The sequence below is a fragment of the Rhineura floridana genome, chromosome 15 (genome assembly GCF_030035675.1).
Source record: "Rhineura floridana isolate rRhiFlo1 chromosome 15, rRhiFlo1.hap2, whole genome shotgun sequence".
Taxonomy (NCBI): domain Eukaryota; kingdom Metazoa; phylum Chordata; class Lepidosauria; order Squamata; family Rhineuridae; genus Rhineura; species Rhineura floridana.
Genome location: NC_084494.1, coordinates 28,595,306 through 28,609,256, shown reverse-complemented (window position 1 = coordinate 28,609,256; position 13,951 = coordinate 28,595,306). Strand labels below are relative to the sequence as shown.

At 44.9% G+C, this 13,951-nt stretch overlaps 1 protein-coding gene across 3 annotated transcripts in view; it reads right to left on the bottom strand.

Annotated features, from left to right (window-relative positions):
• Nucleotides 1–726: 726 nt before the first annotated feature.
• The window catches only part of LOC133370197 (sialic acid-binding Ig-like lectin 13), a 31,919-nt gene continuing 18,694 nt past the window's right edge, over nt 727–13,951 (bottom strand). For all 3 annotated transcript variants that reach the window (XM_061596076.1, XM_061596077.1, XM_061596075.1), the window contains 8 exons: nt 9,029–9,156; nt 8,093–8,470; nt 7,013–7,300; nt 6,373–6,423; nt 5,234–5,491; nt 2,705–3,001; nt 1,791–1,857; nt 727–1,214 (listed from right to left, as the gene is read on the bottom strand). In XM_061596076.1, coding sequence (XP_061452060.1) covers nt 1,115–1,214; nt 1,791–1,857; nt 2,705–3,001; nt 5,234–5,491; nt 6,373–6,423; nt 7,013–7,300; nt 8,093–8,470; nt 9,029–9,089 — 1,500 coding nt within the window. In that variant the 5' untranslated portion in view covers nt 9,090–9,156 and the 3' untranslated portion in view covers nt 727–1,114. The remainder of the gene's footprint in view (nt 1,215–1,790; nt 1,858–2,704; nt 3,002–5,233; nt 5,492–6,372; nt 6,424–7,012; nt 7,301–8,092; nt 8,471–9,028; nt 9,157–13,951) is intronic.

The window sequence follows — 13,951 nt, the reverse complement described above, 5'->3', positions numbered from 1 at the left end:
TTTCCTAAGTGTAGAACTTTGCATTTATCCCTGCTGAACTTCATTCTGTTGTTTTCAGCCCAATGCTCCAGCCTATCAAGGTCCCTTTGAATTTTGTTTCTGTCTTCCACGGTATTAGCTATGCCCCCCAATTTTGCATCATCTGCAGATTTGATAAGCATGCTCTGTACTTCCTCATCCAAGTTGTTAATAAAAATGTTGAAGAGCACCAGGCTCAGGACTGAGCCCTGTGGTACCCCGCTCATTACCTTCCCCCAGTTTGAGAAGGAACCATTGATTACTCTTTGAGTATGATTCTGGAGCCAACTGTGGATCCACCTGATAGTGCCAAAAAATAAGTGCCAGGATAGTGCCAACTGCATCTGTTGGATTTCTGTTTGAAATGCATGTGTGTAGGGGGGAGGAAACTGGTAATCGTACAAGCAGAGAGAAGGAAAGGACCGGGAAAGGGACAAGGCTGGTAACAAGAAGAATGAAAATCAGCTTGCGTAGGGCTGCTGCACAACATTGTTCTCCCAAGTCTGGCCAGAGCAGCTGAAGGGTCTGTAGTTGTTTAACGGCCATGGCGCTGAACAGAAACCATTCGGAGAGAGGCGGTGTCATCGTCAATAACAGTGAAAGCATCCTGATGACTTATGATCACATTGAAATGACATGCCATGATATGGAGCACAAGTCAGATGCATTCAAAGGGACCAAGAAAGGCAGCATCTTCATGACCCCATATCTTTGTGTCTAAAGGAAAAGATGCAATGCAGTCTTTCACGATGCCCTTTTATTTCATGAAAGAATGTGAGATTAAGCAGCCAGTTTTGGGAGCAAATCATGTCAAGGGTGCAGTGAAAGCAGAGGCAGGAGGTGGCTGGGAAGGGTGAGTGATTCTAATTCATGGTTGAAATGATGAGTATCAACCCTATGAGTTTTACCAATGAGCAAGCAATTAATTCTCTTCAATCTGAAGTAAAAGAGCATGACGTTCTGTGTGTGCCTGAAGGCTCCTCTGCATATTGACACACTTTCACTCTGTGGACCGAGGGGATCCAGCAGCAGGCAGTTATATGTGTGAGTCTTTTTCCTTCCCAAGCAAAAAGAATTGCAGGGGATCAAGTCATCATCATCCTTCTGACTTGCTGGGGCTCTCTCGCGTCACTGAAGGCTTCCAGTAGTTTAAATACCAAAAGGAAAACGAAAAGAGGAAGAGACAAAGCAAAGCCCTGAAAGCAGATTGCAAAGGAAAAGATGTGTTAGTAACAGGATGTCTTCCATTTCTGCCCTACCTTTCAGCCCAAACTGCAGTACAGGTAGGGATGAAAAAGTCTATCAGTCTCAGTTCTCTCAGTTTCTCATTTTTCCAATCTGAAATTCTGTTCTCCACATTTATGCAGCAATTTGTGATTTTTTTAAAAAAAATCCTCAGGAAGATTCTCCAGCATTTTAGTGCGAATTTCTCCTAATGAAGACATTTTTGTAGGCAGTTTTGACTAATGTAGACAATTTTGCAAGCCATTTCTCCCAATAGAGTGCATTTTTGTATGTTATTGTCACCAATATATTCATTTTTATAAATGCTTTCCCCTAATCTATGCATTTTTGCAAACCTTCTTTTGCTGGAGAACGGCATCACAAAATTTGGACATGTTCAAATTTTGAAGTATGGTTGTGCTTATGTTCTGACAGCGTTTCAGAAAGTGCAAAGTTGGTAGAGTCAGCTTTAAATGCAAACTCAACTTAATTTCTCCCCCATCCGTACTTACAGGACAGATATCAGTACCAGAAGGAGAACCACTTACTTGGTCAGGTAGAGGGCAAGCACTAAGGCAACAGTTGTTCCCACATGCAAGGGCTCATAATGGGCTCCTGCAATGATCAAACAAGAGCTTAACATCAAAATGCAAAACTGTTCAGCTTTTACTTCTTTGGATTGTAAGATACTAATGTGTAGACTATTTTACCTCCCTGGGGTGCCAACAAGATTTTCTGGAGCCAGTAAACTGTATGAGGCTCTGACCCTCTGACCCACTCACAAAGAGGACACAGATTTGCATAAAATTTGCATGTGTGTTGTGTCATCTGCAAACCTGTGTTCTCTTTTGCAGGTGGAGTGGAGGGCTGAAGATTATATCAGTGCTCACACGCATAATTGCATTCCCATATCAGAAAAAAAGCTTAACCTGGTAAATTTCTGTCTACCACAAAGCTGGTAAAGATACAAGAACCCTGCTTTTCCCCAATGCCAAACCTAAACCAAAGCCTAGGCTGCACTCCTATACTCGCTTATCTGGGAGTAAGCCCCATTAAACACAGAGATGTACTTCTGAGTAGACATATACCATTGTACTGCAAGTTAAACATACAGTTAATTTTTAATGAATGCCTGGTCTGTAGTGTGTGTATGTACATCGTATGTATGTGCGCGTGTGTGTACATACAACCTTAACATACACTTTGTACATGTTAACACACTCACACATTAATACACAATTCTGCAGAGCTCTTTGATTGCCTGAACAACATAAACATGGTATTCTTATCTCCCCCCCCCATATAAAAGTATTGTTAGTGGGTTGTGTCTGCGTGTGTTTTAAGGCTGGTCTTTATGCACAGCATCTGTTGGCAACCCTTTATGTGGCCTGCGAGCATGGCTGTTCTCTGGAACAGGGCTCTTGGCAATGGTACTGGACTGCTCTGCATCCCAGAGACATACCTGAACTAAACAGGAAGAACTTCATGGGAAGTTCTCCGCTGGGGTTGGTTCCTTGGCAGACAACAGGGTGCTCTCCATCCCAGCTCCCTGTCAAGTGCAGAGTACTGGCGGCTACTTCCTCCTCATTCCAAGAAGTGACCCGCCACTTCCCTTTGGTGGTGTTTCCCTCCAAGCTCTCCCCATCCACCTGCCACTGAATCCTGGGGGCAGGATAGGAGCAGATGGAACAGTTGCACCGGAAGCTGTTGTCCTCTCTCCAGCAGTGGGAAGGATCCTGTTCACATGGCCTAGGGCTGTCTGGAAAAGGATCAGACGGAATGGTCTGCATCAGGATCTTTGCCAGCCCTTGCCCTGGCTGGTTTCCAGTTGTTTTCCAGAAAGGCCAGATTCAGTAAATTAGGTCTAACCACATATCTTCTCTATTTTGGGCTCTGTATACTTTGCTGACAAAATTATTCCTATGTGTTTTGATTTGGGGGCTGCCATTTTGAATGCAGTGTCAGAATTTAAGGCCTTGGAGGCTCAGAGAGCCTCGAACTGGGGAAGGGGTGTGGTTCAGGGATAGAGCATGTGTTTTGCATTCAGAAGTCCAATCTCCAGCATATTTTGATGAATGACACCCACTGCCAATCAGTGCAGGACAGGGATAGCCAACATGGCATCCTCCAGATGTTGTTGGACTCCAACTCCCATCAGCCAATGGTCAGGATGATGGGAGTTGTAGTTCATCATCATTTGGAAGGTACCATATTGGCTGCCTCAGGTGCAGACAATGCTGAGCTAGGAGGACCAATGTATGACTCAATATAAGGCACCTCCCCATTTTCTTAAATTTGCAGTGGTTCATCCCCTTGCTCCAAAATCCTTCTCTGCATGCAAGACTCTCCAGCCAGCTACCAACCCATTTTCAGCCTTCCCTTTCTGGGGAATCTTAGCAATCATGGGATAGCGTTCAACTGCAAAAACTTGTCTTACTAGACCCATCTTGATATGGTTTCTGACCCAGCTATGTTACTGTGGCTGCATTTTCAGCCTTAGTGGCTAATTTTTCTCGTTAAGATCAATAGGGGCTATTTCAGCCTGTTCATCCTGCTAGGCCAGTGATTCCCAAACGGTGAATATGAAAGAAATCAGATCTGCAAGCCCTGTGATTGTTGATTTTTTTTTGTGAGGGGTAGTGAACCTCACTAACTGCGTAGCCAATGCCTATATGAAAGCTTCCTAAGTGTAGGGGGGGAAATACAAAGAATGATTCCATGGCTTGGGGAAATCACAGAAGCAAACACTCCTCATGCAGTAAGGTGTTCCATGGTGCAGCCTGATTTCCTTTGCAGCAATATACCCTGGGGTGCAGTCGTCCAGGGTCCTGGGGAGTCTTAGACCCTTTACTTTTGGGGGGACTAAGGTCCCCATGTCTCGAGCATCCTTTCCTGCTGATTGCAGCCAATCAGAGTGAAAGGAGGTGGGTTAGCCACTGAGAAGATTCTTCTCAGTAGCTAACACACTCCCCTTTCATGCTGATTGGCTCCTAGGGACTTTTGTTGTGATGGGGGAAGGCACATGGGGAAGGACTGAGGATGACAGTGATGGACAGCAAGCAAACAAGCAAGGGAAAGTGGAAAAGGAGATAGAGAAGGGCAGATTTGGGGCTGAAGGGGGGGCTCTTTTACTCTCCCTGCTGCATGGCCTCCAGTTTGTCTGTTTGTTAACAAGGATCTTATTCTCAACCCAGCAGCATTAAAAGGGGGGAGGGAGATGTGTAGTTTTGTTCTAGCCCAAAGCCAAGAGTGGTAGGGGAAGAGGAGGGAAAGAGAGAAAAAATATGTTTGGGGGGTGAGAAATGTGTATGATGGTGTTTCAGCTTTTCATGATGTTCTATATAACATGTGTTGTACATAGTAAGCTGAAATGAAAATGAAAGTGCCTAAGTGTGTGTGTGTGCGTGTGTTGCAGCCAACACCAGAGGGTTAGGATCAGGAATCTGCATGTTTAACTTTCCTCTTAAAACCCATAAGCTCTGTCCAAATGCAGTTAATCTGAGCCTTAGTATGATAATCAAGAAGGAAAACTCAGCAAAGGAAGTTCTTTAATGTACAACATCTTAGTACATTAGCCCATGTACATGCACACAAAATAGTAAATCTAGCTGAAATGCAACACATGGAGATCTGCATTGAGCGGTGCAGTAAGGGAAAGTACTCCAAACAAAGTAAGAGACTGAAAGCCCATTGTATTCTATAATCTTAGACGGGGGCAGAGCTGTGAGGGAGCATGGCTGTGAGTGGCTGTGGTGTGACTATCATGAAGGGATCCTGCATTTCTGAATTTGCCACTATGCCACTGAATATACCAGGCCAAGCTCCCATATTTGCCACTGTTGTGAACCCCAACAATGGCCCAGGAAGGAATTCTAAAGTCATTCCCGACATTCCCAAATGCCCCCTTTGAGGACAAGCCTCAGGATCTCCTTGACAGCTTTTATCTCCCAGCAACATCCCTCTGTGTGGACCCCCGTTTTGCTTCACTTACATGCTAGATAGATCCGGAAAGTGGCCTCGGCAGAGCCCTCTGTGTTCTGTGCCTGGCATCTGTATCTCCCCTTGTTCTCCAGTTTCACATTGGAAAGCTTCAGAGTATTATCTGATGTGAGCTGCAGAGTCCCTGAGTGTTGCGATTCCTTCACCCAGGTCACGTTGGCCGAGGGGTTGCCGTCTGCCTTGCAGTGCAGTTTGATGCAGTCACCTTCCTGGGCTTCAATCCTGGAAGCATTTGTGAAGTTCCTCCTACCTGTGAGATTCCCAAAGGGACAATGGGATGCCACAGCAGTTCTCAAACTTTGACCTGGCCGCCCTCCCACTCCAGGCTAAGAAAACAGTAATTATCCAATCCTTTCCGGGTGCCACACAAAATAAAGTGGATGCATCTTGCTTGTGTGAGGAGGAAGTTGTTCCCAAGAAGACTGTTGGGGTTACCAAATCCTCTGGTGCAGGTCATTGCTGTGCCTGTTTTACAGGCAGGAAACAGAGGCTGGGCATTTGTGATGCCCAAGGGCACAGAGAGGATCCATGGCAGAGATGGGATTTCAATTGGTTTATCTATTTTAAAAACGTATATCCTGCTTTTCAACATCTGGGTCCCAAAGTGGCTTACAAAATAAAAACATACAGTATAAAAAATTTAAAATATAAATTAAACACCAGAGAGTAAAGCATCAGAACAGCATTCATGGGGCAAAGGCCTCCTAGAAGAAAAGAGTTTTAACCAAGTGCCTGAAATGTAGCAGGGATAATACCTGCCCGATTTCAACTGGAGGTTCCATAGAGTTGGGCCCACTAAACTGAAGACGCAACTCCTCGTTGACATGAGTGGGGCTTCTGGTCCACAGGAGACAACTAATAGTGCTCCCCCAGATGATCTCAGTGATTGGCTCGGGACCTACACCTTCACTGGGACTCTCTTGCCTCACATGCAATGCTTTATCTGCTGGACAGTGTTTACTTTCCAGACACATGACCTTACCCATGAAGGGCCCATGCTTCGAAGCATGCGCATGCATGTGGACACACACAAATTTATTGCTATTTGCCTCAAGGAACTGTGGGTTAAGCTGCCACCTTTATTTCTGGGACTATATCATGGTGTGGATAACGAATGCACAGAAAACTTACTTCCATTGGAGTGTCGAAGTTCCCCGCTGAACCGTAGCATCTGAGGTGGGTCTGGAAGACAAGCACAAGCCCTTTGGGTGAATAAGCCCATCTGAGGAGGATTTAACAAAGGCTGGGAGAGAGCCTGATCCCAGGATATCACACTTACACACATCTTCCTTAGTGAGTAGTCCTGCAGGCCACATCTGGCCTGCTTTGTTTGCCCGACTCAGCCCCCACCAAGACTTTGCAGCTTTCTCCTCTAATCGTCATTGACTCCATGCTTCCCTGCTGCCTCTAGTGCAGGGATGGAGAACCTGATGCCCTCCAGGTGTTGCTGGACTGTGCTTCCCATTATCTCTACAAATTTCTCCTAATACAAACATTTTTTGTAGGGAGTTTTGCCTAATGTACTCATTTTTTTAAAGCAATCTATCCTAATATAATGCATTCCATTCATTTTTATGTACATTTCCCCCTAATACATGCATTTTAAAACCATGGCTTGGTTGGTGAACTGCATTGCAACATTCAGATAATTGCAAATTTCAAAGGATGGCTGTTTCGATTCTCATCTTGTTTCAGAAAGTGTGAATTTGATAAATTCCCCTTTAAATGCAAACTGAATCAAATTTCTCCCCCCCCCCCCGTCCCTACTCACAACTGATGTTCAGCTGGAGGCTCTTCTCCATTTGCACAGGATTAGTTCCACTGTCATATTTGGCAATGCAGGTGAGCTGCTGGCCATCGTCCTCAGCTGAGGGTGTGAAGGTGCTGCGAAGCTTGATATTTCTGGGCAACACATGGATCCTTGAGGTGATGCTTCCAGAAATGCCTGCCCAAGTGATGTTTGGCTTCTGGAAACAACTCAGTGGGGCTGTGCAAGTGATATTTACAGGACGTTCTGCCTGAAGCTTTCCCGGTATTTGTATTTTGGGGTTTCTGCTACCTATGAAGAAAAAAGAGGCATCAGTATATAGTTACCCCGGCCAGCCTTGTATTCGTGGTGGACACTGGGGTCACTTCAGAAGAAGAGGCAATGGGTTTCTGGTCACTTCTTGTAGTTTAAAGCCAGGATCCCTTTGCTACATTTGTTATGTTGGAAAGTGCATCTTTATCTGCGCAGCTCAGGATCTCTGGATACCTTTATGGAGAAGTGTGGCATTTTGAGCAGGAAGCGGTGCATGAAAAATGGGTACGGATGAGAAAACAGTGGTAAAAGAAGCCACATCCTTTGTTAATTCCATGGACACAAGAACAGGCTCTGCTAGTTATCTTTCAGGTTAAGGATGCCCCATCATGGAGATATGGCTAAAGGTCATTTGGGGCTGTGTATGGGGGGAGGGGGGAGCACTTCCTTCATGCACTCACAAAAGCCATACTTTCATTTCTCAAAAAAGGGGATCAGCCACTGCTTCTTTATCCCAGAACACCAGGTGTGTAATCTGGTATCTGCAGCACCTGGGAGGGATTTATCCCGCCTTCAGTCTCCATCTTGGAACTGGGGCTACAAGCTGACCTCACGGCTGCAACATCCAGTCTAATATTTGCCCCCTTTTGTTTCTGCTTGTGAAGCGCATCGCATTGCACCTTGTTGCTTCCGCATCTGTGCCCAGGGTGCCCTGTGGATCATCTTGCATTGTGTGTTTGTGTGGTCCTGAACTATTTGTATCCCACCTAAAAAGGCTCATGGGCAGCTGAGGGCTTCGGCAGACAGCCAGGCAAGCTTGCAGGCACTCACCTGTCACTTCCACAGATATTGTTTCCGGGTAACTATATTTTAAATAGCCTTTCTCCATTCTGAAAAAATATTCCCCTTGGTCTATTTGCTGGGCATCAATGATCATGAGGGAGCAGTTCTCTTTTTCCAAGTCCCCCAACAGACTAAAGCGATTGTGAGCGAAGTCTTCTATTGCTCTCTTCCCATCGGTGGTGGCCACTGCAGGATCATGCCAGGAAGGGTTCCTGCCTTTGCGATACCAATATCCATGCAATTCATCAGTGTCCATTAAACTTCGGTAAGTGAAACTGCAGGGGATGACGACACAGAGTCTCTCATGCACTGACACAACTTCTTTGGGGACCATCAGAGTGAATTCACTGGTTTTGCATTGCACACCTGCATGGAGGTGAAGATGAGAAACTCAACCATCAGAAGACCAGTCCCTTCCCCCCTGTCCCCCATTCCTGAAAAATTTTGGATCATTCTGAGTGTAGCCTAAGGATGGAAAAACCTGTCACTTTTGGTTGTTTCTCATTTTTCCAGTCTGAAATTGAGTTCTCCACATTTCTGCAGCTATTTGCAAGGAGAAATCCTCATGAACATTCTTCAGAATTTTAGTGCAAATTTCTCCTAATAAATTCATTTGTGTATGCGTGTTGACTGAAGTCTACATTAGTGCAAGCAATTTCTCCTAACATAATGCATTTTTGTAATCTTATTTACACTAACATATTCATTTTTTAATGCACTTTCCCCGTTTGGCTGGAGAACTGCCTAACAAAATTTGGACAACTGCAAATTTCGAGGGATGTCTGTTTCAGTTCTCATATTGTTTTGGAAAGTGAAAATTTGATAGATTCAGCTTTAAACGTGAACCGAATCAAATTTCTCTTCCATCCTTGATGTAGCCTCTGTGCTGTTCCCATAGCTCAGCCCTCACAGCCTTCTCCTTACCTTCCCAAAGGAGGCAGGTTGAGACCAGTCCAAGAATCAAGACTTCAAGGGGACACCTCATCTTGCTTCTTTTTCCAAAAATGTCAGTCTCTTTGTAACTCTGCTGTCCACTTTAGGATCCCAAGAAACTGGAAGAATGAGAAGTGAAGAAAGTAGTTACTGAAAGAATGACTCTCCCTTTGAAGAATTTTGCAGCATCACCACTCTCTGACTGCTATTTGATTTATTTTATTTTTTGACAGAAAAATGCAAAAACCGCTTAATCAAAAAAAAATAAACATCTATTTATGTATTTATTTATTTTATTTATACCCCACCCTTCCTTCCAGCAGGAGCCCAGGGCGGCAAACAGAAACACTAAAAACACTTTAAAACATCATAAAAACCTTTAAAATACATTAAAACAAAACAGCATTAAAATACATTAAAACAAAACGTTAAACATTTTAAAAAAAACCTTTAAAAACATCTGTAAAAGAAAAAAAGGGTTAAAGACATATTAAAAGACATATTAAAAGCAATTCTAACAGACGCAGACTGGGATAGGTCTCAACTTAAAAGGCTTGTTGGAAGAGGAAAGTCTTCAAAAGGCGCCGAAAAGATAGCAGAGATGTCGTCTGCCTAATATTGGAGGGAATTCCACAGGGTAGGTGCTGCCACACTAAATGTCCATTTCCTATATTGTGCAGAATGAACCTCCTGATTAAGATGGTATCTGCAGGAGGCCCTCACCTGCAGAGTGCAGTGATCGGCTGGGTATATAAGGGGTAAGACGGTCTTTCAGGTATCCTGGTCCCGAGCTGTGTAGGGCTTTGTACACCAAAACTAGAACCTTGAACTTGGCCCAGTAGCAAATGTGCAGCCAGTGCAGTTCTTTCAGCAGCAGGGTGACATGTTGGCGATACCCTGCCCCAGTGAGCAGTGTCGCTGCTGCATTTTGCACTAGCTGCAGCTTCCAGACCAACTTCAAGGGCAGCCCCGCATAGAGCACATTACAGTAATCCAGCCTGGAGTTTACCAGTGCGTGGACAACAGTGGTCAGGCTATCCCGGTCCAGAAACAGCCGCAGCTGTCTTATCAGCCGAAGCTGGTAAAAGGCACTCCTAGCCACAGAGGTCACCTGGGCCTCTAGCGACAAAGATGGATCCAGGAGCATGCCCAGACTACGGAACTGCTCTTTCAGAGGGAGTACAACCCAATCCAAAGCAGGCAACTGACCAATTATCCAAACTTGGGAACCACCAACCCACAGCACCTCCGTCTTGCTAGGATTCAGACTCAGTTTATTGGCCCTCATCCAGCCCACCACCGAGTCCAGGCAGCTGTCCAGGGCTTGCACAGCCTCTCTCAATTCAGATGTTACAGAGAAATAGAGCTGGGTATCGTCAGCATACTGCTGACACCTCACCCCAAAGCTCCTGAAGACTGCTCCCAAGGGCTTCATATAGATGTTAAACAGCATGGGGGACAAGATGGTACCCTGTGGCACCCCACAGTACAACTGCCAGGGGGGCGAAAGACAGTCACCCAATGCTATTCTCTGAGAGAGACCTTGGAGACAAGATTGGAACCACTGTAAAACAGTTCCTCCAATACCCATCTCACCAAGTCGGCCCAGAAGGATACCATGGTTAATAGTATCAAAAGCCGCTGAGAGATCAAGTAAGAATAACAGGGTCACACTCCCCCTGTCCTTCTCCCGATAAAGGTCATCCATCAGGGCAACCAAGGCCAATTCAGTCCCATAACCAGGCCTGAACCCAGACTGGGATGGGTCAAGATAATGTGTTTCATCCAAGAGTACTTGCAATTGCTGCGCCACAACCCTCTCAATCACCTTTCCTAAAAAGGGGGTATTTGCAACCGGTCGGTAGTTGTCATAAACCAATGGGTCCAGGGTGGGCTTTTTCAGGAGTGGTCGGATCACCGCCTCTTTCAAGGCGCCCAGAACCACTCCCTCCCGCAATGATGCATTGACCACACCCTGGATGCACTCGGTCAACCCCCCGAGGCAAGCTTTAATAAGCCAAAAAGGGCAAAGGTCAAGAGGACACATTGCTGGCCGCATCATTGAAAGCACCTTGTCTACGTCATCAGGCCGCATCAACTGAAACCGTTCCCAAGAAGTTGCAGCAGACGTTGCACTGGACACCTCATTGGGGACTACAGTAGATGTGAAAGGGGCATCAAGACTGCTATGGAGGCGAGCAACTGGCAGATCTCTGGCTGAACCAGGGCTATGCTGGCATAAGCCTCCAACCATGGCCCAGCCAGAGACCCTCATCCCTGCTCAGCCTGATGTAACGTATATCAAAAAAAAAGGGTGGTGTAAATCAAATTGTATTTTAAAGCCTCATTTTCCCCCTGCCAGGGTTGAGCCAAGTCAGGTGGCAGTGGCCTTGCTTCTGAATGGGGTTTGGATCTGCCATACTTTAAACTGGCTTAATTTAAGCCATCATCAATTCGGCTGGCTTCCCATAGTCAGAATTGCTCCCTAAATTATGAGTCTGGATAGGCTTGGTGAAATAAAAGTGTTTAGCAAGCATCTAAAATAGTGAAGGTGTCTGCCTAATGTTAATAATCAGCGAGTTCCAAAGCATAGGGGCCCACCAAACTAAAGGATTGACTTCTTTATTTAAAAGATATCACCCTTCAGCAGAGCTTTCTGCGTGGTTTACAAAAACAAGACAATCAAAACACAAATATTTGTTAGGTTCTTCTGCCAGAAGGTAGGCTATTTTAATTCAGTCTTTTCCCCACAAGCAGTATTCAGATCACAGGCAAAGGCCACAGCATGAAAACATGGATCAGGCATGCAGTTTCCCATGGCATACGGGGAACCAACATATTGGCACTATCATGTATCCTGTAACATATATGAACAGTACTAATGGATCACTTCTAGATGCAAAGATTGTTATAAGAGTTGAACTGACATGTACCCCCATCGTAATTCAAACTAGCTCATAGCCTTCTCACAACTACTGGAAGTTTGTTATTTATTTATTAAATTTATATCCCACCCTTCCTCCCAGAAGGAGCCCAGTTCCATGGCAGCTCATATAGTCATGCTAATCATGTGAGTTCGTACAACACTATGGGGAGATTAGCAGAGATTTTTGTTAACCGAGATACTGTCATGGCTTCACGGCAGAGCATCTCCTTTACATGCGGAAGGTTCCAGTTTCAATCCCTGGCATCTCCAGGTAGGGCTGCGAGAGACCCCTGTACGAAAACCTGGAGAGAACTGTCAATCAGCGTAGACAATAGTGACCTAGATGGACCAATGGTCTGAAATACCATAAGGCAACTTCCCATGTTCCTATAATATTTTACTGTGGAGAAGATATTAGAGCAATTTCATTCATTATTTCAATTACGACAGTATCTTTGTCTAAGGCTGCACCCACCCCATATATTTAAAGCACATTATTTTCCCCAAAGAATCCTATAATTTATCCCTAAAAGAGCTACCATTCCTGGTACCCTTAACAAACGAAAATCCCCAGGATTCTTTGGGGGAAGCCATGACTGTTTAAAGTGGTATGATAGTGCTTTAAATGTATAGTGCAGATGGGGCCTGAGAATTGCTTCTAGGAGACCTAGCAGGATAATTTGATAAGAGTGGTTTAACAATTAGCCCTCCAGAGAATCTTTCATAGTTTAAGAGGACCAAATGAGAGTGTTCTCTCCCCCTATGGGCCCTTGGGGACGTGGAGAGGTACTGCATACCTGCATAACACTGAAGGTAGAAAATGAAATTTTACATTCTTTTCTGTCCACCTATACCTATTATTTTTTTAATAAAATGTATGCGCCTCTCGAATGTAAAGACCTCTAAGTGGTTTATTAGGGATAGGATCAAAGAAGCCAGGTTGAGATTTAGGAGAGTATGGTAGGGAATTGAAAAGGAGCTAGACTTAGAACAGAGCAGTGTTTTGTTTCAATATGCCTACATTCAGGGAATCCTTTTCACATCTTTGTCTGCTATGGAATCTCTGGGTGCCACAAAAGATTCTGGGGCTTATTCTCAGGCATGCATACACACTTCACCATGGAGCATTATTCAGCGTCTCAAACTGCGAGTAGAGCTAAGTGTTACACCTTATGAACAACAACAAGTAGTTCCTCCTGGAGAAAGTGACCTAAAATGCACCCGACGCTCCTCTGTGGATGTGCATTGCAGGGAAAGATTGAAAATTGTGGGGAAGGTTTCTCCATCTCCATTGAGTCATACTCCAATTCAGACCAAAGGATCCTAGTCCAGCTTCCTGTTTCCCACCGTGGCCAACAAGATACCTCTGGGAGAAATCTATAAGCAGGCCATGAGTGCCACAGCCCACTCCTGCTGTTGTTCGCTAGCAACTTGTATTCAGAGGTAAATTGCCTCTGATCCGGGTGCAAGGGTGGGTGGGAGGATAACACATAGTCAACCTGACTGATAGGTAGGGAAGGAAGGATCTGTAAATTTCAGTTTTCTTGGTTTCTCCTTCCAGTCTTAAATTCAGTTCTCCACATGTCTGTAGCAATTTGTGTTGTTTTGTTAAAAAAAGAGCTGCTCTTAAAATACTTGAAAGAAACAAATCACCAGGAATAGATGGCATACCAATAGAGTTGCTACAAGCTACTGAGACTGAATCTGTCCAAATTTTGACAAAAATCTGTCAAGAAATATGGAAAACTAAACAATGACCCATAGACTGGAAGCATTCCATATATATCCCAATTCCAAAGAAAGGGGATCCCAGGGAATGCAGTAATTATCAAACTATTGCCTTAATATCCAGAAGCTGTTGTCCTCTCTCCAGCAGTGGGAAGGATCCTGTTCACATGGCCTAGGGCTGTCTGGAAAAGGATCAGACGGAATGGTCTGCATCAGGATCTTTGCCAGCCCTTGCCCTGGCTGGTTTCCAGTTGTTTTCC